This window comes from Oryza brachyantha, chromosome 4 (genome assembly GCF_000231095.2).
Source record: "Oryza brachyantha chromosome 4, ObraRS2, whole genome shotgun sequence".
Taxonomy (NCBI): Eukaryota; Viridiplantae; Streptophyta; class Magnoliopsida; order Poales; family Poaceae; genus Oryza; species Oryza brachyantha.
Genome location: NC_023166.2, coordinates 20,636,044 through 20,662,676, shown reverse-complemented (window position 1 = coordinate 20,662,676; position 26,633 = coordinate 20,636,044). Strand labels below are relative to the sequence as shown.

Here is a 26,633-nt window from a genome sequence, read left to right as displayed (position 1 = left end):
AAAATTATATGCTAGTTACATTATAATTATATACTAGTTATATTATAATCACTACAATTAAAATATAGTTCGGGTTCAAACTCGGGTTCGGTTCAGAAAAGCACACAGGCCGAAGGCCCGTAGCAGATGGGGATTAGGTGACATGATCCGGCCCGTTTGGCCCATGAAGCAGAGCCCAGGAGCCAGGAGGATCCTCTCTCTCTCTCTCTCTCTCTCTCTCTCCGATTCCGATTCCGATTTCTCCAGTGTCCAAGGCTGCGGGAGAGTTCCGTACCATCCCCGCCCGATTCCGCCCCCGCTCTCTCGCCGGCGCCGCCGTGGAATTCTCGGCGAGGCTGCGCCACCGCGCTTCGCGATGGTTCAGCACAAGAAGAAGGTATCCGTGGCGTCCAAAGCCCGGAAGCCGAAGCGTGATGCAGTAATACCCTGCGCCTCGATGGCCTAAACCTTCAGGATTTGGATCCTTTTCGCGGGGGGAGGGGGATTGATCTGAGGTAGTATGCTTTGGTGGTTGATTTGTTAGGAGGAGAAGAAGTTCGGGAAGAAGGCCGACATGACGGAGTTCCGGGCGCAGCTGGGCTTGCTGGGGTTGCAGATAATCGAAGTGACCGCGGATGGCAACTGCTTCTTCAGGTTCAGGCTTAGCTTCTTTTGGTTTGGGTTTAGTATTACCCAGATTATTGCCATCTTGAGAAGAGGAGGCTAATCGATGCTGCACACTAGATTAGAGCACTGTTAGTATTGTGTATATGCAGTTCTTGCCATCTTAACAAGAAGGGGCTAATCGATGCTGCACGGTGCACACTATTCCCTCCATCCTATATTATAAGACTTTCCGGCACTGTCTAGATTCATATATGTGCTTATGAATCTAGACACATATATAAAATATATACATTGATATATAAATAAGTCTAGACAAACTTAGAAAGTTTTATAATATGGAACAGAGAGTATTTTAGAGCAATGCTAGTATGATGAATATGTAGTCTTGACTCTTAGGGTCGTATGGGTACTCATCGTAGTCTGCAGGGCAATGGGTGACCAGCTCGAAGGCAATGAGGAAGAGCACATGAAGTACCGTGGAATGGTTGTGCGATACATTAAGGTATGCACCAGATGAGCAACAAACATCTTTCTAACACTTTGGCTATGCCACTGAATTAACAAGGGGATTATTAGACATGATGCAAGCTTACACTTTGACTGGGATGCTTACACTCCATAATCTTTCTTATATGCATCTTATAGGAGCACCGCGTGGATTTTGAGCCATTTATCGAGGATGAGGTCCCGTTTGAGAAATATTGTGATTCTATGCTTCAGGATGGGACTTGGGCTGGTCATATGGAGTTGCAAGCAGCTTCTCTTCTCACGAGAAGAAACATATGCATCCACATGGTAATTTTCAGTACTAGCCTTGCAATCTGATTTCATTGACCTATGGATGATCGTTATGCAGTCAAGCTTTATCTAGTTCGTGGTTTGAACACATGGCTCATACAGATCAATGTGCTGCTCCCACAATGCCTCTCTGTATAGTAATACTCATTTGCATATTATTATAGCCTCTTTTTTTTAATAGAGCGTAACATACAGTCTAACATTTGATTGATGCTTGTACCATTACCAAATGATTTGCAGCTTAACTCACCACGCTGGTACATAAACAACTTTTCTGATCATGAAGCCACTGGTACGGTTCATCTGTAAGTTAATGTGTTTTGCTGTAACATGCTGTACTGGCAGTAAAAAGACAAACAATTCTCACGTTCCTCTGGTTTGATTCCAAATAGATCTTATCATCATGGTGAGCACTACAATAGCGTCAGGCTGAGGGAAGATCCATGTCAAGGTCCTGCAATGCTTGTTACTATCAAGGTTTCTTACTGTCCAAATTGCAAAGTGTTGGTTGCATTGTGTCCCTGGAAGTAGAATGAGATCCTGTTGTCTCTGGGGAACATTAGTGGTGCTCTTGCTTCACTTGCTCAGTCACTAATTTTAATTTTATGTTATTAAATTACAGACAGATGCCACTGTAGCTAGCACAAGCAATAATGCTCAAACAAAATCAAAGGACTCGAAGAAATCTTTAGGCAGATCAAACTATGACCACATATCAGTTAAATTGGTAATGGCTGGAACTGGATGTCCTAATGTTGCTATAGTTGAACAGGTATGAATTATACAATATATTGGCTTTCTTGTATTGCAACTATGCATCTGCCTTGGCTGAGTGTGGCAGCCAACTAGTCGCTATATGTTAATGCCAACACCAATTTCAATCATCACATAGGTTTTAAAAGACATGGATGGTGATGTTGATGCTGCTATAGAGTACATGTTGGCTGAGCAACTCGTATTGGGTGCTGATGATGCAGATGGAGATCCTTACATGGACTATACATATGATGGTAAGCTTTTGATTAACCTAAAGTCTAGAGTGGGCGTGCCTATGAATGAGCCTTATCTTTCTTGAGGACTTTAGCTTATGACAATTGATGAAATTTATGGTAAAATTTGGATTACTTCTGGGCTTCCATAAATTGAGTTTCATAGTTTAATCCTATTCCATACTCTTGCCAAACATGAGCTGTTTCACCAGCAAGTGTTTCATACACACCCCTGAAATGAAGGGTTCAATTCAATAGCATAAATGACTGGTAGGTAAAACCTGTATTGGGATGTGCTCGTTGCATTTTTGGTTTATGCCAGCCTCACTAATAAGATATTTACCATTTACTGATTATTTTTAGTATAATGTTATTAAGAGTCGTCACAATACAATAACAATACCAAGAAGAACGGACAATGTTACCGAAAGCTCAAGTATTCTTGGCTTTTAGCCAAAATAAAGATTACAGTTGCTAGCTTGGGTGTATTCCACATTCAATTTCTCTTCAATTGCCAAAGGTGGTTGATAATTGATATCATAGGTAATCACACTGTACTCACCAAGACTACAGTTGCAGAGGTTTTTCAATTCCTCTGCATTGCCAAGAGTTAGTGTGCTATCTAAGAAAGACTGCAGTAAAAATTTTGTTATGATGGCTGATTATTATCTGATACCACTATTTTAGAAGCACAAGTAGTTCATTTAGTAAAGGGCATCAACTGTTTATGTTTATATCCAATTTCTCATACTTTTTCAAGTAATATTTATTTTAAGTTGGTCATGCACAAATACTCATTTCCTTCATTGTGCATATTGGCTGGATCAACCATAGACGATGAGCTTAGCACAAAACAGGGCGACATTCAACTGGTTGAGCACAAGGAAGAAGAAAGCGACTGTTCTAGCAAAGACCAAACAACTCAGAAACAGAACAGTTCACATTCTAAAAAGGTAACTATCACGTGGATGATTATTAACACAGTTATCCAATGTTGTTTTGCCTTGTTGCACGCTACATTGGAAGGAACAAACAGGAACTATCCCTTATCCTTCTGCAGGAAAAGTCGAAAACCGAGGAATGCTCTTGTGGATCTGCTAGGAAGCACAAACCTTCTTGTAATTTAGCCACGAGTGAACCTTCAAAAACAATTGAACCATCGAGAGAACCTCCAAGGTAAGACATTATAATGCTTCCATCCTTCTCCTTTTGTTTACCATATTTTATTCTTCAGCTGAGCTTATGTCCTGTTGACTGCTGTTCGCACAGTAAGCATTCTTTCAATAGGTCTTTTTTTTGGGGGGGGGGGGGGGGGGGGGGGGGCGAAATCAATATTTCCAGAGTATTTTCATGGTGCACAGAACCCTGAATTCTTATTGTTGCAAAAAAAACTTCTCTTATACCATGCCTGAATCACCAAAGTGATACTAGTTAGCTTTCATGTTTACAATTTAATGCACAACATTGAAGTGCTAGTATATATTAATATTATCTATCCCTTTCTAGCTTCAAAAAAAAATTATCTGCTTAATGTGCCTAACACCCATCAGGACCAAAGGTGGCCAAGGGAAGGGCCAAAAGAAGGGGAAGAAGCAAAAGAAGGAACGAGCCGAAGCATCGGCTGTGCAGAATCACGATTCTGAAGTTGTACCAGATCTAGGAGCTCTTTGCATATAATTGATCGAGGATTCTCCGATGTGTGGGTGTGGCATCCAGGAATACGCAGGTCATCAGTTTTGAAGAGATGTCTGCCTTGCTTGAACGCCACTGGCTAGATGGTGATATTTCTCTCACACAATGGCTAGATGTTGTACACATTCCACGCGAATGAAATCTGCTGACAGAGTTAGCTTATCCTAATTTCGGGATAGGACCGGCCATGATGATCTCAGATTCTCGGTGGGCACTGGAACATGAAACATGAATGAGCTGTTGATACATCGCTTCTTTTCTTCACACAAACTTCACCTGTAGATCAATGCGATGTAAAACAATGATAAGTCATGCAAAGCAAATTCATTGTTGGAGTATGACCAGTAACAAACTAACAATTGCCCTCCTGTTCTTGTGAAGTATCCTGTTTTAAAATATAATAATGTTTTCCGTGGAGTATCTAACCTGGTAAGCAGCTTATCTACTTCACCTGCTGCTAAGTCCATACCCTCATGTGATTACAGAAAAAGATAACCCAGAAGACGAAGCTACAGGGATGTTGCTTAGCAACCGGTGAAGCCTTCCTTGGTCAGTCAGGAAGGGGAAGCATCTTGCAACCAGGAAAAATAAGGCCTTATTTAGTTCCTAATTTTTTTTTCAAAAACATCACATCAAATCTTTGGACACCTAAATAAAGCATTAAATATAGATGAACTAAAAAGCTAATTACACAGTTACGAAAGAAATCTTGAGACGGATCTTTTAAGCCTAATTAGTCCATGATTAACCAAAAGTGCTACAGTAACCAACATATGCTAATAACGGATTAATTAGGCTCAAAAAATTCGTCTCGCGGTTTCTAGCCTAGCCGTGAAATTCGTATTTTTATTCGTATCCAAAAATCCTTTCTGACATCGAGTCAAACATTTAATGTGACACTCTTCTAAAAATTTTCTCAATCTAAACACAATCTAAATTGGCAAAACGTGCTTCGCACTAACTCAGGGTCAAATGCATTCTTTGAGACCTCGTGATGTGAGAGTGAGAACCCTTTGGGTCACCCGAAAAGCAATGTGCGAGTTGCAGAGATAAGAAAGCCATCCGGTGATGAGTCGGATAACCAAAGTTCAATTGACATGTCATTAAGTCTTAAGTCTTGGTTATTATAGTACTCCGTCAGTTTGGTTGCGTTGGTGGTTGTGCATTGCGTAGGGCAACAAGCTAGTACATGATCATGTATGTACTCTTTTAAGATAATGACAAACTATGTGCATGATCGTTTCAATTATCCATAGTTGCGCTATTTAATTCACAGAACTGGAGTAATTTCCAGAAGAATAGTAGTTTACGACAGTGTATAGCGTGCATGAATAATTGGTGCCTACCCTAGAATATCGTTCGACGGTAGGAGTATCTATCCCAATTCGGTGATTCTCATGGAACCGACTGGAATCTCTCGGAGATGGGCTCTGGATCGGCGCAGTGTCCTGTTGTGGTGTCCTACAGCTATTGGCTGGCTTATCACGCAGCGGGTACTAGACAATCTGTGTAGCTGGACAATATCTTCACTCGTTCCCACGCCCTTCGCATCAGCAGTTCAGCACTGGCCGAACCAATGGTCAGGCATTGCTAGCGATGGCCGATGAGCTCATTGGGTCAGCGAGGCACCGGCGAAACTAGAAGGCAACATCAACGGTGGGAGATACGCAACCGACGCGTGTTGGGAGCACCGTTCACTGCATGCACAGGCACAGCAGCGCCGGCGACCGAGCGGTGGCCGCTCAATCCAAGCAACGGCAGGAAGCCAGGAACGGAGGCGAAATCACGGAAGCAAAAGCAACCTCGCGCGAGTCGGCAAATATATATATATATATATATATATATATATATATATATTTCCCGTAGAGTCGGCGATTCCCGGAGCGGGGGAAAATTTGCCGACCGAGGCGGCGGGTTGCACGTGACACGATGGTATTAGTACTGTTCCCAGCGGTGAAATGCGGCAACCACACCGCCGTGTGGAGCGGAGCAGCTACTGGTAACGTGACTGCGTGCTTCGCTGGGAACGTGTGATCCTAGGGTGATCTCCGGTGCGCGCATAAACAAAAATCGCGTATCCGCGGCGTGTTGCGCAGCTCGCAGCCGTTTCGGGCTGCGAAGGGACACAGAAACACAGAGAGACGAGACGAGAGGAGGAGGGCCACGTTCCCGGCATGTTCCCGATGGGGCTCGGATGTTGGGTCGTTCGCGCACGGGCTCCGGTTCCCGAGGACAACGGATAGGATTGCCTCTCGTCACCTGTCCTGTCACCGCCGCCACCACCGGTAAAATGGTCGATCGATCGCAGCACGTTCGTCTCTGCCGGCGAGCGGGAACATGACATGGACGAACCGCCGATCGCGTATGTACGGCCTTTCCGATCTGGCGTCAGATTTTTACATCCGGTGGTAGAGTATAGTACTACTCCATTCTTTTTAAATCTGCGTCGTTGATTTTTAATCACAATTTATTTATAAATTTATATAATTACTAAATATTTTATGGGGCTGCTAAATTACCGTGACCGTAATACAAGGGTATAAATCCCGTTCCGACTACGGATCAAGACACGACCGTGTTTGCTATGTACCGTGTTATCTGAAAGGTACTTATATAGGGTACCATGTTATCTGGTCATGATATCACGCATGATATATTGAGGTATCATACATTGTACATATGAGGTAATATGTTATTTGGTCATAGTACCACGTTGATACTATTTAGGTATCACTCATGTTACCCATTACGTTACTTATGTGATTTTTATCAGTATGAACTAGTTTTAAAATAAAGTACGATGCCATAGTAGTATTATCCATATGATATCTGAACAATATCACGTCTAGTACTAGTGGTATCATGCCATAGCAATAATATTCGTATGATATCTGAATAATAGTATCACGTCTGGAACTAATGGTATCATGTCTGATAACATTAAGACACATATATGATACCTACAAAGTACCATACAACATGGTAGCTTTCATATAACATGGTACCTCATATGTACCATGTCAACAAGCAACCAACCCAAAGTCGTCGTCTTTCTCCTGCCCCTACTCTCTCCTGACTCCTCCCCCTACTGCAAGCAGCAGCTCTTCACGCTCCTCCCCTCCCCCGTAGCCTTTGTTTCCCTCCCCTCTCCCTCACCAATGCGGCAGGGCGCTCTCGTCCTCCATATGTCATCATGTCATCACATTATAGTTCAAGTGGAAGCAGCAGATTAGGGACGCCGCTGACTCCGTTGAGACGTGCTGGAGGCAGTAGGCGCTCGCCAAGGAGGACACTGTCAAGGAGAAGGTGAGCATTGTTGTCGCCGTCGTCATCGTCGACGTTGTTGTAGCCGGCGCCGGCGCCACCGCCTTCGTTGTTGTCGCCCTAGCCCTCGCCCTGCTGTTGTTGTCATCGTCGCTGTCACCATCGGCGTCGTTCCTCTCGTCGCCACCACCGCCGCCATTGCCGTCGCTGTCATATGTTCCTTGTGAATGTTTTGTGTCACTTATGTGTGTCAGAGTGAGCCACCTATTGATTCTATTTCGAACGGTAGACTGTTAGCTAGCATTTCCGTTATTTTATTATGATTTGATTTGCATAATATTGAACATGACTAAGATTTAGACAGAGCAATCAACGACTCAAATAAAAAATTGAACGGGTATTATTTTTTAATGTTTTTATTATACTTTGTCAAGAATGTATTGTTCTAAATTTGAATAAACATTAAAATTTTACTCAGAATTTACTTTCGTTTCACGTCAGAATTTCACGGTTTTCAATCCATCAACTTTCCGATCGAGGTCTAGATTCCGACCTCTAGTCGTATGATACTTTCGTTATTTTTTGACTATTTTTTACCATATCAAAATTGAATTCTCTAAAACATTCAAATTTCACCTGGAATCCTACCTTCGTTTTGGTTTGAAATTTTGTAATCAGTTTTCGCCAAACGTAAATCCTGCCGACCGCAGCAGGGAGCAGCATCCGCATGGGCGCGTCCCCCCTTTTTCCTTATCGGGTAAGCAAAAGGCCGCGATTAGGGACCGGCCGGCCGGCCGGCGTTGAGCGACGGTGTCGTGATACGTACGTACACGCGGCCGGCGGTAGCCCGCGCCGGCACGGAACTAAACGAACCGAGATTATTCCTCCGCCACCTCTCCTCTTCCTCCTGCATGTCAAGGGGTTTTATTAACATATTTATAAATAAAAAATAATATATATATATATATGTTTTTAAGTTTCAACGAATAAAAAATAAATTAAAATTTTATAAACGGAAGAAAAAGATAGTGCTGCGAGTGCGGCAATTGCCCATGGTTGACGCCTCGCTCGGCCGGATCGCCGGAGCGCGCCGCCGAGACGAAAAAAAGCGGTGGCGAGCCGACGATGGTCGCGCGTGCACGCGTCACCGGCCATTCCACGATGGGTAGCTGCAGCGGCCGCAGTCATGACGGGATCGCTCAACGCCATGACGCAAACGTGTAGTCGCCTCGCCTTGGTTACTAGACTAATCTTGCATAATTAATTAGTTAATTAATTAATACTCACTCCGTTTTTATAACGTAATACTTTCGATGTTAATGAATCTAGGCATATATACAAATTATATATATATATAATTAACATAATAATTAATTAGTTAATTTATTAATGGATGAATTTAGATAAGACTAAAAAGTCTTACAATATGAAACGGAGGCCGTTAGGGGCGGAGCTACCCTATTTGTAATTTTTTTAAGTAGAATTTATCTATTTTCATTATATATATGCTATCTCGATCTAAATTTAGCACCCATAGTAACCTAAATTCGGTTCAAAGCACTAAAGTGAGTGGCACCATCTGTATTTTGTTCTAGCTGCGCCCCTAGAGGTAGTAGCTTAAAGTGCATTACCAGAAGCAAAGTATTTTCTAGGGTTAAAGACTGTAGGTATATATATGTATATTATACAATGGCTCGTGAGAAGGGGCCAAAATCTGATCTTTTTATTTACGATCTAACGGATTTGGTCGACAACGATGAGGTGCCTTACCATGAGCTGGACCATTCTATAGTTACTCATGGATCCGGTTTCTAATTTCTTAACCTATCGACTTCACCATTGAATCTTCTATTATAAACAAAAACAAGTTGAGAGTATCCATGCTGTTTAGGTCCTAATTAAGATAGTAATGTCAATGACTAGCAACCTAATTCAGACCAGAACTATACTAAGGTCTTATTCGGTACAGCTATCTATACATAATTTAGAGTTTTTAACTTAAAATTAATGTGATTTAAATTTTATAAATAAAACAATTCATTCATATGTTATTTATCTAAACGTGGGTCCATAAATTTAATCAAACTATAAATATCTATATTTAAATATCCTAGACCCATGGGATCTAAAATTATACACTCACCCTTTTTAAAATATTTTTTTTTTCATTTTTTAGACTTATAATAATAAATAAATATATATAAAAACTATTAATTAGATCAAACTAAAAAGATTGGAGTGGATAGAGTACTAAACGGAACTTTAATAATTTTGTTAGTTAGCTCCTGCAGCGGCCGACCCAAACACGCATCCTCTCCCCTATGAATCCCTATAAATCCACCCTCGTCGAGCCCAATCCCAAAATCACAAACCCAAATCGAAGAAAAGGAGAAGAAAAAAAAAAAAGGAAAGCGAAGAGGTTGGAGAGAGACGCTCGTCTCCACGTGCCCCACCACCATGGCCCGCGCCGCCGCCGCCGCCGCCGCCGCGGCGTCCTTCCTGCTGCTGCTCCTCGCCGTCTCCGCGGCGCCGGACATGTCGATCATCTCCTACAACGAGGAGCACGGCGCGCGGGGGCTGGAGCGTACGGAGGCCGAGGCCCGCGCCGCGTACGACCTCTGGCTCGCCGAGAACGGCCGCTCGTACAACGCCCTCGGCGAGTACGACCGCCGCTTCCGCGTGTTCTGGGACAACCTCAGGTTCGTCGACGCCCACAACGCCCGCGCCGGCGAGCACCGCTTCCGCCTCGGGATGAACCGCTTCGCCGATCTCACCAACGAGGAGTTTCGCGCGGCGTTCCTCGGCGTCAAGGTCGCCGAGAGGAGCCGCGTTGCGGGTGAGAGGTACCGCCACGACGGCGTGGAGGAGCTGCCGGAGTCCGTCGATTGGAGGGAGAAGGGGGCCGTCGCCCCCGTCAAGAACCAGGGACAATGCGGTAAGGAATCTCTCATGTTTCCTCATCTCATCTGTCATCACCCTCAGTGCGATTATTTACTTTTGAAAGCTTAGATGCGATTACCTACTATTCATTTGACCACCAATACTAATCTCGGATCTACTAATCTTTTCGTACTACTTGACGATTGGTTCTACTTGCAAAACCTTGCAGGTTTCCCCCTGATGCTTAATAATAGTGTATATTATGATTATATAATCACAAAACTCTAGTAGAAAAGATGGGTCTTTTTAGCTAAAGTTGATTCCTCCTCCCCCCCCCCCCTTCCCCGCCCTCTTGAATTAGCTTGTCTGATTTAATGACCAATTAATTGTTTGGAATACGGGTAAAACGATGCTAATTTAATGGACTTTACAATTGTTAAGTGTTTTCGAAGCGGACGCTGGCTGTCAACCTGAAAACTGTGGAATGTATTTGTTCTCTTTTCGTTCTTTGCTTCTGGAGTTGGCAACGGTTGTGAATCGTGCAGCGACAGCGGTGTAAACTTGAACGGAATCAAAGCCCGCCGTTGGTTGGAGCTGACTTGCGCAGTGTGGTTTCCTTGTTTCCAGGAATGTAGTTTATCTTGCTTAGCTTCGTTTTTCCTGATTTTAGGACTGCTGTTATTTTCGGTTGTCCTCGCTCTTGTCTTTATTTTTAAAGGTCTTTTTTTGGTGCATCTACCAGTCAAACACTTTGGACAAGGTGACCCTGTAACCAACTACTACAAGACATTAAACAGATTTTGATGATGTTGCTTTGCATCGCTGCTATTTTGAGTTTCTAAGACTTTGAGGGACGTCACACGATTTTACAACCTTTTGTGTTCAATTGAGCAATCCTAAAAATCTAGTGTGCTGGGAACCGGTATGTGCTCATTATAGCCTGTCTAAGACCCTTTCACATGGGGCTAGCTATTGGGAGACGAAACAACTCTAGTTGTCTTCAAGCTGCCTTGAGGATTGATGGTGGAACCAATGTATGCAATATATGGTTATCCATCTTGACCTTGATAGGATTGATACAATTAAACAATTTAGGGTTGAAACTCTTGCCGCATGTTACAATTGGTCACAATGTGGTATGGTTGCAGTTGTTGCTCTCTTGGATGACTAGCTAATTTGATGGTTACTGGCATCTTACGTCTCTTGAATGGTGGGATGCAGGAAGCTGCTGGGCGTTCTCTGCAGTTAGCACAGTAGAAAGTATCAACCAACTTGTTACTGGTGAGATGATCACGTTATCGGAGCAGGAGCTTGTAGAATGCTCAACCAATGGACAGAACAGTGGCTGCAACGGTGGGCTCATGGATGATGCCTTTGACTTCATCATTAAGAACGGAGGCATTGATACTGAAGATGACTATCCTTACAAAGCCGCGGATGGCAAATGTGACATCAACAGGGTATTAATTTACTATGTATCTAACTACATATATTTCAATCTTTCAGTTCCTACGTGACACATCGCTAATGTTCCAATGGGTGCATTGTTTTAGGAAAATGCAAAGGTTGTGAGCATTGATGGCTTTGAAGATGTACCTCAAAATGATGAGAAATCACTGCAGAAGGCGGTTGCTCAGCAACCAGTCAGTGTTGCTATTGAGGCTGGTGGCCGCGAATTCCAGCTCTATCATTCGGTAAATCAACTTGCAGGAACAAACATGCTATATTATCCTACATATATGAGGTTTTGGTATTAATACCTCTAGTTTATTTTACAGGGTGTCTTCAGCGGCAGATGTGGCACAAGCCTCGACCACGGTGTGGTTGCTGTTGGCTATGGCACTGACAATGGCAAAGACTACTGGATTGTCCGCAACTCATGGGGTCCAAAGTGGGGTGAGTCCGGATACATCCGCATGGAGCGGAATATCAATGTGACCACTGGGAAGTGTGGCATTGCCATGATGGCATCGTACCCCACCAAGAGCGGTGCAAACCCGCCCCAGCCATCTCCATCACCTCCAACACCACCTCCCCCATCCCCCCCTGACCATGTCTGTGATGAGAACTTCTCTTGCCCAGCGGGCAGCACCTGCTGCTGTGCATTTGGCTTCAAGAAGCTCTGCTTGGTCTGGGGCTGTTGCCCAGTTGAAGGTGCCACCTGCTGCAAGGATCACGCCAGCTGCTGCCCGCCTGACTACCCTGTGTGCAACACCAGGGCAGGAACTTGCTCCGCGGTAATCACTTTAACTTTCTTGTTCATTCTTACTGCCAACATTATATCGCCAGTCCGTTGTCTAGATTGTTTTCATCATAGTATTCTGCTCCTGCAAGGTATTCGGTTTTGGCAAGGCACGCGACTTGCATGATCTGAACCGAGCAAATATTTGAAATCATGTTTTCTCCTGAAAAAAACTACATTAGGTTGCTTGGAAATTTTTTTATTTTTTTAACTTTTTAATAAACAATTTTATTACTAAACCTCTAAGGAAAATATTTTCACCATATGAACCTTTTGCCCACGCCATAAATATTGGCGTACGAAACGGCTTGCCACGCCATTGTCGGTAGCGTGGCAGTATTGTCTTGCCATGCAGCAAGACTGCTATGTTATGCCGTGCCGATTAGGCGGCTAACACTGGTGTTGCCAAAAGGTTCAGTTTTAAAAAAAATTTGTCCGGTGGTTTAGTAATAAAATTACTTGCTAAAAATGTTTATTTAATAAAAAAATTTCGGTTGCTTAGGCGTCCAAGATAGTATAGACATGTGATAACTAGAATGGACGAGCTGACATTTCTCTTGTTGGAATTATGCAATTGTGCAAGATAGCTGAATAGACGGGCTGATCTTGGAATTGTGCAGAGCAAGAACAGCCCATTGAGCGTGAAGGCTTTGAAGCGCACGCTCGCTAAGCTGAACACCGCGTGAGCTCATCGACGACATGCAATCGGCGAGGAGAGGGGATGAGGCAGCGTGGAGCCTTTCTGCAATTTCTGCTTCCGTGCCTCCAGATAATCGTTGTCGCATTTTGAGGACACTTCTCATTATTAATCTCTACTGCCTGCCTTTATCTCACAGTGATTTGTGTACATAGCTCGCCTCAATTTGTACTCTATTTATCTTCTCCGATTTGTACTCTATTTATCATCTCAAGAAATACATTAGCGAAGATCGTTTTTACCGTTCCAAATCCCTGCCTGTTTACTGCAATTCCATACTTGACCATGGACAATTGTTAATAAGTATAAACTGATCGCCGAGGGCATCGGTTGGTCAAATACGCATGTCCAGACCTTGCAATTGATACGATACACGCTGATCACTGGGACTCCATAGATTGATCAAATGCAATTTTAATTTCAAATTTAAGTTGAAATTTTCAAATTTTGGTATCTTATAGCATACTAGGATCCATCATCTTTTCGTTTTTTTTATGCTTATAAGTTAAAATTTAAATTTTAAATCTTAAATTTAGAGTTGGTTTTGAATATTTCTACCGAAGTCTCGGCTCCTAGATCGCTAAAAATATCTATATAAAATTTTTATTTACAAATTAATTTTTGTTTGCAAATATATGCCCCTATGAGTCGTGTGAGCTTTAATTGCAAGAATGTTTTTGCATCCCCTTTTAATGAGATGTAATATCAGACTGTTGTCATCAATGCAATGATTCCTGTGAGTTTATTGCAAGAATGTTTTTGCATCCCTTTCAATACGATGTGATATCAGACTGTTGTCAGCAGTGCATCAAGCTGAGGGTTGAGTGTTAACGGCACAAATTGGTTAGGCCGTTTATTGACCCCATAAAGTTTACAACGTTGGACGTCGGAAATCATGCAATCAGAACGAACAAAACGCTGACAAAGTTGGTGATCGACCGACAGCTCAGTTGCCACCGCCGCCGTGAGCCACAGCCGACGGCAGCGCGGCGGCCACCGGCGGCCTGAACCCCGGCAGGTCGCAGGGGATGTGCGGCACGAAGGGGCAGTGCTGCGGCGGGTCGGCGTAGAAGCGGGCGCACTCGAGCGCCGGCCGCTGGTTGGGGAAGTTGAGGATGCAGTTGAGGCGCACGTCGAGCACCCGGCTGCGGGCGAGCTCGAGGCAATGGTGGCCGACGGAGTGGAAGTAGTTGTCCGAGAGCGACAGGTTCTGCAGCTTGCCGGTCTTGGCCAGAATGCAGAGCACGTCGGGGATGTGGCCGTACAGCTGGTTCCCGGCGAGGTTGAGCTCCTCGACTTTGCCCAGGCAGCCGAACGAGAGCGGGATCGGGCCGGTGATGTCGTTGCCGCCGGCGTCGAACACGGTGAGCCCCTCCACCAGCCCGATCTCGTACGGCAGGCACCCCGACAGCTTGTTGTTGAGGAAGAGCACCTCCGAGAGGTTCGCCGACGTGTTGTAGATGGATCTCGGGATCGGGCCGGTGAACTGGTTGTTGGCCACCACCAGGTACTCCGCCGTGGTGCTCCCGAAGTTGTCCGGGATCTGGCCGTAGAAGCCGTTGTTGTTGAGGAAGAGCGCCACGACGGAGAGGTCGAAGATGGGCGGCGGCACCGTGCCGACGAAGCGGTTGAAGCGGAGGTCGAGGAAGAGGAGGCCGCCGAGCGGGACGACGTTGGCCGGGAACGCGCCGGAGAAGTTGTTGTTCGAGAGGTCGAGCTCGTAGAAGTAGGGGAGGCCGGTGAGGTCGGGCACCTCGCCGGAGAGGTTGTTGGAGTTCGCGTGGAAGAGCGCGAGGTCCGGGAACGCGTCGACGAAGCCGGCGATGCTTGGCGCGCACAGGCCGAAGCCATTGAAGTCGATGGACGCGACGGTGAGCGTCGTGTTGTCCTGCGGCGCCCCCGTCACCGGCGGGTAGTCGCAGTAGAAGCCCTTGTACGCCATGCCGCCGAAGTGGCTGTCGCAGAGGTTGGGACCCACCCACGACGCCGTCACGCCGCGCGGGTCGCAGGTGATCGTCTTCTTGAACGCCTGGATCACCGGGTACAGCGCCGCCAGCTTGCGGTTCAAGAACTCCGACGGCAACGGCGACGGCCCGCACCCGCACGTATCCAGCGGCGGCGGCGCCGCCGCCGGCACGCGCCCCGATCCCTTCGGCGCATTGCCGCCGCCACGCGAGACCATGGCGAAGTGCGTGTGGTTGGACTCACACACCACGCCACGCAGACGCAGCAGCACGGCGACGGCGAGCACGAGCGCGAATGCAAGAAGCCGCGCGTTGCCCGAAGCCGCCATAGGCGCACGTCACTGGGAATGACAGTGGATCGATCACCGAGTGACACGAGCTTAAGAAGGAGGAGGAGGAGATGGGTCCACGAGCTCCATTGACATGGAATGGAGCACAAGTAGTGGAGCACGCCGAGCTCGCCCTGCTTTATCGGCGAAAAAGAGGTGGGAAATGGAGAAGTTTTTTTGTGCGGGGCGCGCCGCGCGCGCGCGGGAAGAGACGGAGGCGATGGTGGGGTTGGCGGTTAACCCGTCGTCCTCAAACTCCTCATCGGCGGTAGGAGAAGTGAAGAAGAAGAAGCAGCAGCTCTCGGGCGGGCAGCGCCGCCGTGCACAGCACTCGTGCAGAGTGCACCATTCCACCATGGCACCACCACCATTCCTTCCACCATCGCATCCAGCTCGGCTTTCCTCGGCAGGAGGGCAGAGCAGAGACTGCCTGCCTCACGACCATGGATCATTTTCGCACTTGTCAGTGGCTCAGTTCAGTGCTCTGTAGCACATACCGGTAGCATATGATTGGGGCACTAATAATGGGTACTTGTATGTAGGAAGTGGAACATGATCATTCATCTTCTGGGCCAGAACAAAGATATGTTCATAGCATATTACTAGCATTTGCTGAACATGGTGTAAGCATGACACTAGGACAGACATGGTGTAAGCATGACTCAAAGATATGCTCAGGCTGGGAGCCATATGTGTCCTCATGTTTTACTAGTTCTGTGTATCTGTTGATATAAGCAGCGGTTACCGTTTTATTCCCATTTTTTTTCGTCTGTAAATATGTCGTCTTTTTCAATCATCCCCGAAACCAGTAAAATCCAGCAAGTTTCAGTCAACTATGTAAGTAAATAGGCTAATACCGATTGGTTTCTACAAACTAGCAACCATTGGTTTAACCGGGTGGTTCTCGTGAAAACTGATCGGTTTTGCTAAACCTGGATATAATAAGTCCATATGTGCCGTCTGATACTCCTGATTCATAATGGCAGTCCAGAAAAGGTGGCTCCTGTTTGCCTGATTAATGCCTAAGAGCAAGTATAATAGTAGGCTATAAGTTGACTATAAGCTGATGTGGAATAAAGAGGTAATGGAAAAAAAGTAAGGTTGATTCTCATGTAAGAGTCAGCTATACACCAACTTCAAGAAAAATGAATTAAATGCAAAGGTAAGAGAAAGAGATAAGAGATAAAAATTATAGCCAACCTTACAGTCAATCTATTATATGTGTTGACTGTAATATAAGCTTATAGCTAGTAAGTTGGCTTTATTATTAAACTTGCTCTAAGAGCAGGTACAATAGCAAGCTATAAGTCAGCTATAAGCATATTTTAAAGAGATAAGAGGGGAGAGAGGAGAGAGGTGGACTACTAATTTAGAGCCAGCTGCACGTGGACTCCAAAACAAAACGTGTGAATGACATGTAGGACCATATATTGATGTTTTGTAGGTAACTATTGTATAAATTAGCTATAAGATTGATTATAGATAAATTGAAGCCAGTAGTTGGCTATATTATTGAACTTGCTCTAATAAATGAGTGTGCAGATATGTGTACGGTAGAAGTGCGGAGTATAGAAAAAGAATGTTGGAAGATGGAGCACTTATCTGCTTGACCCAGTGAGGTGCAGTGACCCTACAATTTGGATACCTGCCCAAGTGCCATCACGGTTTTGCCCAATTGCACTGTAGTGTGGTGTCATAGTGCTCACACATTTAGTTGCCAATAGGCGTCCCCTTTCGGATATACCTCAGGGCCTGTTTGGGGGAGTTTTTTCCAGCTGCATCTGAAACTGCCCCAAACGGTTCACAGGGCTTGTTTAGGAGATTTTCTCCCAGCTGCATCTGCCAGAAACTGTCCCAAACGGTTTATAGCTTCTGAGATCAGAAGCTGTAGTTACATATTCTGGAAAATGGACTAAGAATTCAGAAGCTAGAGAAGCTATGTTTAGGAGCTTTTTTAGATTCTCAGAAGCTGGCTACCAAGCAACTGCTTCTCAAAATCTAAAAGCCTGAAGCCGACGCACTGAAGTTTGATCAATCGAGGAGAAGTTTGATCAATCGAGGAGGTAATTTATTGGTTAGTTGATCATAAAATGTTGCTGAGGCTGGCTCGTGCATAAATTATTTTCCAAAGTAAACTGCATAGAATCCAACCATGTATGATACTCTCGTCTAAGAAAACATACGCATGATACGCCTATATTTGTACGCTAGATCCTTCCCCAAATTTGCACAACGCCTGAGTACTGACTTCTAAAGACAATCAGTAATGTATACCTTACTATAGAATTCCCCACCGCTCTGCTAAAGCTTCTTTCGAGACGATTTAACTGATAGAATCAAGAGCACTAAAATCATATGTTTTACAGCCTCATTTGCTCATGATTATAGGTCAAATTTAAATTTTCAATCTTGATTTTAGAGTTTTTTCATCGTAGTTTATTTTCAGCCTTTATTTTTATATCGTGAAAAATACACATATAAAGGTTTTAGTCACCAACTATTTTTCGTTTGCAAATATATCATTTGGCTTTTTCCCTAAAAAGCCAACCGATCACTCTCTTAGTTCACAAGCATTTAAGCAGACAATAAATTTGCATATACCGCTGCAGAAAATGGTTTCAGGAAGGTATATATCATTATCCACAGGATATATGTCCATGATAAACTCAGCATCTTTCATGTTCCTCGAAAAAATATACAAAGCGTTCCGTTTCTCAAACTGAACAGTTTGCATGCAAACCCACATCAGCAGTCAAATATCCAAGAATATTTTTAGTGGTGGTTAACAGAATCACAGGCACGGAGAGTATCTGATAAGACTCGCGACTGACAACACCATACGGCCAAAGGGGTTCCTGACAAGACCAAAAATGATTATAATTAGGAGAACTAGCATGTGTAAAAAAATTAACAGTTCAACTCAAAAAAAAAAAACTTCTGATAGGAATGACTTGTATTCAGAGTGGTTTGAAACTTTGAATGCCACCCTGGTTGATGTGTTTCTCTTTTTACGAGAAGAATCATTGTCACCTCGTGTTTCTAAGCGGTATTTTTGCCCCAAAACACAACAGAACCAAGTAAGCCTATTCATCTATTCAATGAGAATTTGTCTCCCGTTTCTTGTCCTTAGGTCATAGTGGAAGCTTTTATAGTTACCAAGAAGTCAAGAACCAATTTCTCCAAAAAAAAAAAAAGTTACCAAGAACCATTGAATCAATGGTAAAGCTTGTTTATATCCTCTTCTATGTTTCTTGAACTTTTGCGATATTAAATAAACTCAAGAATTCAAGAGGCACAAAATGTTAACACAATATCATGCTAACAAAATGTTTAGTACACTAAATATGTCAGACACAAATGCTATTGGATTGGATTGTTGGATTTATAGTATACCATGAATGGGTAAAAGTATTCAACTAATGTTTCTAACTCACCTGCTACTCAGTCTTCTTTTGCTTGGTTGATTGTCCAGTCTTGCTAATGATGGTATCTAAGTGCCTTGACAGTACACTGTGTGCCATACCAATCTTTTCATCAACATGATCCTGGTAATTCTCATACAATGGTGGAACTAACAGAGAAAACATTACACCTACAAGAGAGGCAAAATGACACAACCTTAATATATATGAGCTATAATATAATGGCGGATCCAAAATTCCAAACACTGTCCAGGAAGTTAAACAAATTCACTAGAACTCACCAATGTAAATGAGCGTAAGGAAGTTGAAGAGCATCCCAACGTATGAAACCACCCATAAAACCAATATAACCTACATAATCAAATAGAATAGGGAAATAAGAAAGCATGCTAAGGCAGTTATAGACACATAGTTGTGCGCACACAGATCTCTGTGTGTGTGAGTGAGAGAGAGAGAGAGACCTTTATAAAAACATTCCTATCTCTCTTGATGGCAATATCATGGCCAACAGCTAACACCCTGTTGATCCATACAAGAGCCTTATCTGCAGCTTTCTCAACTACTACATCTGAAACCTCTAGTTTAGGGAGTGGCGGAAGAGGCCTGCAAAACTCACAACTTATTCAATGTATCAACCTTGAATAGACAACATAGACAATGGGAGTCCAGCAACAATTGCAATTGAACACACAAAACAACCATAATCCAAAAGGACAACTTGTATAGCATTGCATGAATGCAAATCGTTTATAAGGCAACAATAAAGTCAGATAGGATGCATAAAAGCTATAGTGTATAATTAATTTCCACTGTGCCACACAAATTCAGCCATGAGTTAATAACCAATAGCAATAAGTACCTGAGGCTGTTTATGGATCACAATGACACGATGACGGAGCATGTGGCCAAATTACAGGCTTATGGGTTGCTAGCAGAAGAGATCATGTGGAACAGTAACAGTCTACAGAGTAAATAGCATGTGCTAGCTGAGTAAACTTATCAAGCACTATCACAACTTAGCTTTAAAGTAAAGCCATCTCTTTACTTGGTAGAGAATAGATAACGTAGATGAATATGCTATGCAATAAAATGAAGTAAGCATGTTTTAAGCAAAAAAAGAGGATATGTTAGGGGATCCCTGGCTACAAAGAGATCGAGCCTCACAACACTCTCGAACATCATGATTAATAACGGACTGTCTCCAATTCCAAACTGCTCCCGACCGAATTTTAGTTTTACTAGAACTGGTGACTCAAAAATACTAAGCAATTTATTCCAGCAAATGGAACAGCCAGCCCCTCCAAGCAAAGCAGATACATCATCCACACGGTTGAGGGAAAAAATATTATTCAGCAATCAGCAGAACGCCAGACATTGCAGCGAGCACAGCGTTTACAACTAAAGCAAACCAGGACGCGCGCTGCTCTAGAGCCAGAGTATCAGGGCGACCCACCTGTTGAGCAGCGAGGCGGACTTGGCCCAGAAGAAGAGGATGGCGACGAGGAGGAGCAGGGCGTTGGACATGACCGACGGCAAGCTGTAGCCCGCGCGCTCGAAGAGGAACCACACCGCCGTGGCGCCCGCCACAGCCGCCGCGGAGACGTTCCTCCGCCGCCACAGCAGCACGTCCGCGACTGGAGCGGGGGCAGCGAGGACGAGTCAGAAGGGATCGAAGGAAATCCTCGTCGTACCTGCGCGTGCGTGCGTACCTGCGCCGCCGCCGAGGAGGGCGTGGAGAGATCGGCGGGAGGTGGCCATCGGGATCGCCGCGGGCGGAGGGGTTAGGGTTCGCGGCCGCCGCGGAGGCGGAGATGGAGAGGAGTGGGGTGGGTAGAGTAGGCGAGTGGAGCTCACGAGGCGGAGGCGCCGAGGAGACGAGATGGGATCCCTGCCCTTCCCGGATCAGGGATGGATTCATCAGTTCGGAGACGGAGCGAATGATCGGGTAGTGACATGTGGGCCCGGAAGCCCATAAGCCAACCTGAATTCCGTCAAATTCTGAATTTTAGACCGTGCTTATAATCTGCCTTTCCTTCGGGGCCGAAGGATGAAAAGCCTATCTAGTTTTTTAATGGCTATTTAATTATATAAATAATAAAATTAATTACTTAAAATATCAAAAAAAATCTTAGATGGTGCTTAATCTGCCTTTTATTTATGGCTGAAAGATGAAAAGATTATTTGATTTTTATGATAGTTACTACATATTTAATTATATAGACGATGAAATTAAGCACTTAAAAATCAAAAATCCAGATTGGTACTTAGGATTTCAACTTTTTAGTGGTAAGCTAGTTTCATGCGGTTCAATTGGGAGGTCCGTCACTTTCATGCTGCTTCCTCTAGATGAGTCACTAATTTCCACGCCGTTGAGTGTTGGAAACTATTATTAATACTCCAGATAACAAGTATCTAACCCAAGAAATTAATACTATCATTGATGGCGACATGTTTAAATCACCCAAGTATGGGGCCAAAGACAAGTCGAGACATTCTTCCTGTTGTTGAAAAGAACAGAGTGGAACATAGGTACCAAATGAGTTTCAGTAATCGGCCAGTTGCTACCTTATCAACTTGCAGAGTTCGTAGAAGGGATAATAAAAAATGTGCACTGTGATCCTCTAAGATATCATGCTCCGCAGTAAATTTCATTTTATAAAAAAAAACACATACAATTATAAACAGTTCTCCCCATGATTACAGGGTATTTTAATTATTTGTTGCTAAATATGACTATATATATATATGTATATATATATACATATACATATATGTACATATATGTATATATATATACATATACATATATATGTATATACATATACATATATATGTATATATATATCCATTGCCTACGTGTTATAAACACATGTGCTTTAATATGTTTAAGAGTGGCCAATGCTTATATATATTTTGATTTTTTATTTGATGCCATAGACTCTTTTAGATATATATTTGACAGTTCCTCTTATTTAAAAATTCTGTACAATATGTAAAATTATAAGTCTTTTAATAGGTTTTTAATGATAAAATAAATCACAAAATAACTAAAATGTTGTTAAAATAAGACGAAATGTATATGATTAAATTTATATTTTTAGAAATGCACAGCTAAGTCTGTATTACGATACATAAGTTTTATGATAATTTAATCAAAATACCTATAGTTTTGTGAAGTTTACCCATATTTTTTTCAACAAGACTTGATTTTTCTATTTTTTATAACTTGTTGCAACATATGTTTATTTAGCTAGTTAAATAAAGAACGGATGGAGTAACAATTTTATTAATTAAATATGGTTATAGAGCTACGGCATATAAGTATAGAAAAATGAATAAAGGAAAATTAATAATTTGTATGTAAACCTTTTATAATTTATATGTATATTATTCATGGTTTTAATATATATGCATAGAGAATATGTTATAATTATAAAGACCCAAACATTAACTCTAAAATTATTTTTTACACCAGCTAATATGCCAAAATTAGAATAAGAAAGCCAACGGATTTGGTAGAAAAAAATAACTAAGTAAAACTACACCATTGATTTGACAAATCATCTTTCCTACTTTTGTTTACGTCTATAAGCTAAAATTTGAAGTTAATTTTTTAAATTTTTTTCATCGTAGTTTATTTGTTAGCTTTTACTTTTAGCTCGCTAAGAACATATACATAAAAAAGTTTTATTTACGGATTATTTTTTATTTACAGATTTATCGTTTTAGTTTTTTCCTAGATAAGCGAAAAGATGACCCTGGCTAAAGTTACGGACAAGACTATATGTCATTTTCCAAGTGTATTTATACTCTCAAATCAGTCACAAAACGAAATAATCTAAAAATCCTTACGAGAGAAGACCACTGTATTTATACCTCAGTCACAATGTGAGGTGGTGGTGTTTAGATTGAGAAAATTTTTGGGAAAAGTGTCACGTCAAAAGTTTGATCGGATGTTGGAAAGAGTTTTCGGACACGAATGAAAAAATAAATTTCACGGCTAGCCTAGAAACTGTGAGACGAATCTTTTGAGTCTAATTAATCCGTCATTAGCACGTATTGGTTACTGTAGCACTTATAGCTAATCATGAACTAATTAGACTCAAAAGATTCGTCTAAAGATTTCTTACGTAATTGTGCAATTAGTTTTTTGATTCATCTATGTTTAATGCTTTATTTATGTGTCTAAAAATTCGATAAGATGTTTTTGGAAATTTTTTTTGAAACTAAGGTGATGTTTAGATTAAGAAAATTTTTGGGAGAAGTGTCACGTCAAATGTTTGACTGGATGTCGGAAGAGGTTTTTGGACACAAATGAAAAAACGAATTTCACAGCTAGCCTAGAAACCACGAGACGAATGTTTTGAGCCTAATTAATCCGTCATTAGCACATGTTGATTACTGTAGCACTTATGGCTAATCATGGGCTAATTAGGCTCAAAAGATTCGTCTCACGATTTATTCCATAACTATGTAATTAGTTTTTTGATTTATCTATATTTAATATTTTATTTAGATGTCTAAAAATTTAATATGATATTTTTGAAAAAAAAATTTAGGAACTAAACAAGCCTGAATCACAAACTGAAGAATCCTGGCCTTGAACCGTAAACAAGTCCAGGTTCAGAGAACCCGCTCCGCAGAAACGGCTGGGCACACCATCTATTCCCATCCCCCCACTCCTCGGGTCCCACTTCGCCGGCGCTCGCATCGGTCAACCCGCCGCCACACGCACACGGGCCATGGCGTCGGCGGCGGAGGAGCAGCAGCAGCAGGGCTTCCGCCCGCTCGACGAGACGTCACTGGTGGCCTACATCAAGGCCACGCCGTCCCTCTCTCAGCGCCTCGGCGGCCGCCTCGACGCCCTCACCATCAGGGAGGTCGGCGACGGCAACCTCAACTTCGTCTACATCGTCCTCTCCGATGCCGGCTCCGTCGTCGTCAAGCAGGTCCCTATCCTCACTTCCTCAACGCATCTTATCTTCTGTTTGTGTTCTTCCGCTGACGGCGGCGTTGACGCTGCAATCCAGGCGCTGCCGTACATCCGCTGCGTGGGGGATTCGTGGCCAATGACGAGGGAGCGCGCCTACTTCGAGGCCTCCGCGCTGCAGAAGCACCGCAGCTTGTGCCCAGACCATGTACCCGAGGTATACCATTTCGACCGGGCCATGTCGCTGATCGGGATGCGCTACATCGAGCCGCCGCACATCATCCTCCGGAAGGGGCTCATCGCCGGCGTCGAGTACCCGCTGCTCGCTGAGCACATGGCGGATTACATGGCCAAGACGCTCTTCTTCACCTCCCTCCTCTACAACTCTACTACTGATCATAAGAAAGGAGGTTGGTTGTTTACAAGTTTTGTTTGCCTGTAAAAGGGGGGAAATGAGAATTAAATTGATGGCATGTTATGCTCTGTGATTTGCAGTTGCTCAGTACTGCGATAATGTGGAGATGTGCAGGCTCACAGAACAAGTTGTGTTCTCAGACCCATACATGCTCGCAAAATACAACCGCTGCACATCCCCCTTCCTGGATAATGATGCTGCAGCAGTTCGAGAGGATGCTGAGCTTAAGTTGGAGATTGCTGAATTGAAATCAATGTAATTAGCTCTCCTGATTACATTAAGAGAAAATCTAACAGATGCCATTGACAACACTTAATTCTAAGAAATGTCATCGACGAGCTCGAGTTCTACAAAATGTCATCGTACAAATGAATTTATCTAAGAAACACCATCGCCGTTAGGGTTCCGTTAGCATTTCTCCGTCAAGTGCTATAGTATAAACAATGTATTTAGTGGCAAAAATAGGCGGAACCCTAAAGGCAGTGGCATTTCTCAAACAAAGTTGTTTGTACGATGACATTTCATAGAAATCGCACTCGTCAATGACATTTCTTAGACTTAGACGTTTATCAATTGCATTTTTAGATTTTCTCTTAAATTAATGTTTTTATATTTCTTTGCATAGGAGATGACGGATGTGATTTGTAATCTCAGGTTTATTGAGAGAGCACAGGCTCTTCTTCATGGAGATCTCCATACTGGTTCCATCATGGTGACCCCAGATTCTACTCAAGTTATTGATCCAGAGTTTGCTTTCTATGGACCAATGGGTTATGACATTGGGGCCTTCCTGGGGAACTTGATTTTGGCGTACTTTTCGCAAGATGGACACTCTGATCAAGCAAATGATCGTAAGGTATGTATGTAGCCAAAATGAAAATGCTAATACTGTTCTAGGCCCTTCTCTGTAAACTACAAGCATTTTTTAGTGTATTTTTACCTGATCCATCCACAAATGTCATTTTGTTTTTTTAATGTGTCAGAAAGATAGTTTTCTTTATGTTCAGAAATAATTAGCAATTGCTACTGTTGATATATGCCACATGTAACTAAGGGATGAGGGTGCTCGTCAGACAATAAATTGAATAACTTGCCTTCCTTCTCAAGTGTCCATAGCATATTTGGCATCTTCACTATTACTTAATGGCAACTGCAGAAGTGACAAGTCATGATATAGCACACTGCAATTGCAACATCTAGATTGTAGAAGTTCTTTTCATGGTGTACAAGGCATAAACTAAATTTTATTGCTATGTGTATCTTGCAGGCTTACAAGGAATGGATCCTGAAAACAGTTGAAGATTCATGGAATTTGTTCCACAAGAAATTTGTTGAATTATGGAGTACACACAAAGATGGGAATGGGGAGGCATACCTGCCCCCTATATACAACAGCCCAGAGCTTTTGAGCCTTGCGCAGAAGAAGTACATGACAAGTCTATTTCACGATAGCCTTGGATTTGGTGCAGCCAAAATGATCAGGTAAGTAAACAATATATACTAAGTTTATTTGCTGAATCTTGTTTTCTCCTGGATTAGATATACTAGACCTGCACATTTTAACTGTAAGAAATGACTCAAAAGGAACAGTAAGTTAGCACAGAGGTTTACAGTATCAATTTTGATGTAGCACTTCTTTTTCATAAATCGTGGTATGCCACAAAGAAATGTTCCAGAACCGGCATAAAGGGTTAGATTGGACGCAGTTCAGGGACACTTTGCAGTGAGAAAATGAGCATAAATAACTTGAAATCACATTCAAAGACCAATTTCAGATTTTATTCTTATGCCTTATGCATGATCTCCACATGACTTCTGTTTCCTAAATTGGCCCATCCATTTGTAGGAGAATAGTTGGAATTGCTCATGTCGAGGATTTTGAGTCAATTGAGGATTCCAGCAAGAGAGCATCGTGCGAGCGTCGTGCTCTTAATTGTGCAAAGGCAATCCTGAAGGGAAGACGCCAATTCGAAAGCATTGAGCAAGTGATTGTGCATGTTCAAACGTTCGTTCGGGATTGAGAGTGCTAGCCATATACACCACCTTTCTGATGAGGGGGCATGTTTTCACCTGTTACCACCGGCGATTAGTTGTGCCTATCATAAAGCAGCACCGCCTGGTTATTTGTGCTTGCGGTATTTTGGATCATGTTTCATGAAAAGAAACTTGTGTGGACGCTCTCCAAGATCAGTTTTTTCACCACTTGGCTAAGCCCTTCCAGCTTCCAGGCTTCCTTAGTTATGAGCTGAATAATGGAATGTACCATACACTTCAGCATAAACGTTTATGTCCATGGATATAGACGTGTGTATTACAAATAAAGTTGATAGTTGTCGGCAAATAGATTGTTGTTGCTTTATTCCCCTTTTGTTCTTCTTCATTACCTAGACCTGATTACGAGGAAT

At 43.0% G+C, this 26,633-nt stretch overlaps 5 protein-coding genes across 8 annotated transcripts; 3 read left to right on the top strand and 2 right to left on the bottom strand.

The window, feature by feature from the left end:
• The first annotated feature begins 250 nt into the window (after positions 1-250).
• Positions 251-4,497, top strand: LOC102709836 (OVARIAN TUMOR DOMAIN-containing deubiquitinating enzyme 7). 2 transcript variants are annotated; one of them, XM_006652937.2, is made up of 11 exons: positions 251-418; positions 524-633; positions 1,033-1,108; positions 1,252-1,401; positions 1,645-1,709; positions 1,797-1,881; positions 2,027-2,176; positions 2,297-2,414; positions 3,228-3,346; positions 3,454-3,569; positions 3,944-4,497. In XM_006652937.2, the coding sequence occupies exons 1-11, from the start codon at positions 356-358 to the stop codon at positions 4,068-4,070; spliced, it is 1,179 nt and encodes a 392-aa protein (XP_006653000.2). In that variant the 5' UTR covers positions 251-355; the 3' UTR covers positions 4,071-4,497. The 2 variants fall into 2 exon arrangements, with proteins under 2 accessions (XP_006653000.2, XP_006652997.1); XM_006652934.2 differs by lacking the exon at positions 251-418 and having other exon boundaries at positions 530-633; positions 1,026-1,108.
• Positions 4,498-9,707: 5,210 nt separating this feature from the next.
• Positions 9,708-13,423, top strand: LOC102709556 (oryzain beta chain). Of its 3 annotated transcripts, none has more exons than XM_006652933.2 (5): positions 9,708-10,284; positions 11,451-11,689; positions 11,783-11,923; positions 12,008-12,466; positions 13,092-13,419. In XM_006652933.2, exons 1-5 carry the CDS (start codon positions 9,807-9,809, stop codon positions 13,155-13,157), a joined length of 1,383 nt encoding a protein of 460 aa, XP_006652996.1. In that variant the 5' UTR covers positions 9,708-9,806; the 3' UTR covers positions 13,158-13,419. The 3 variants fall into 3 exon arrangements, with proteins under 3 accessions (XP_006652996.1, XP_015691997.1, XP_015691998.1); XM_015836511.1 differs by having other exon boundaries at positions 9,715-10,284; positions 13,059-13,423; XM_015836512.1 differs by having other exon boundaries at positions 9,715-10,284; positions 13,055-13,141.
• A 484-nt stretch (positions 13,424-13,907) lies between these two features.
• Positions 13,908-15,363, bottom strand: LOC102699780 (uncharacterized protein At4g06744). The gene has a single exon (XM_006653797.3). It carries the CDS (start codon positions 15,348-15,350, stop codon positions 14,115-14,117), a length of 1,236 nt encoding a protein of 411 aa, XP_006653860.2. The 5' UTR covers positions 15,351-15,363; the 3' UTR covers positions 13,908-14,114.
• A 2,714-nt stretch (positions 15,364-18,077) lies between these two features.
• Positions 18,078-20,780, bottom strand: LOC102709271 (reticulon-like protein B11). Its single transcript, XM_006652932.3, has 6 exons — positions 20,593-20,780; positions 20,337-20,517; positions 19,345-19,486; positions 19,165-19,234; positions 18,896-19,053; positions 18,078-18,316 (listed from the first exon to the last, which is right to left on the bottom strand). Exons 1-5 carry the CDS (start codon positions 20,639-20,641, stop codon positions 18,899-18,901), a joined length of 597 nt encoding a protein of 198 aa, XP_006652995.1. The 5' UTR covers positions 20,642-20,780; the 3' UTR covers positions 18,078-18,316; positions 18,896-18,898.
• A 2,727-nt stretch (positions 20,781-23,507) lies between these two features.
• Positions 23,508-26,591, top strand: LOC102708989 (methylthioribose kinase 1). Its single transcript, XM_006652931.3, has 6 exons — positions 23,508-23,832; positions 23,914-24,223; positions 24,309-24,483; positions 24,883-25,084; positions 25,496-25,710; positions 26,075-26,591. Exons 1-6 carry the CDS (start codon positions 23,626-23,628, stop codon positions 26,247-26,249), a joined length of 1,284 nt encoding a protein of 427 aa, XP_006652994.1. The 5' UTR covers positions 23,508-23,625; the 3' UTR covers positions 26,250-26,591.
• The last annotated feature ends 42 nt before the right edge of the window (positions 26,592-26,633 follow it).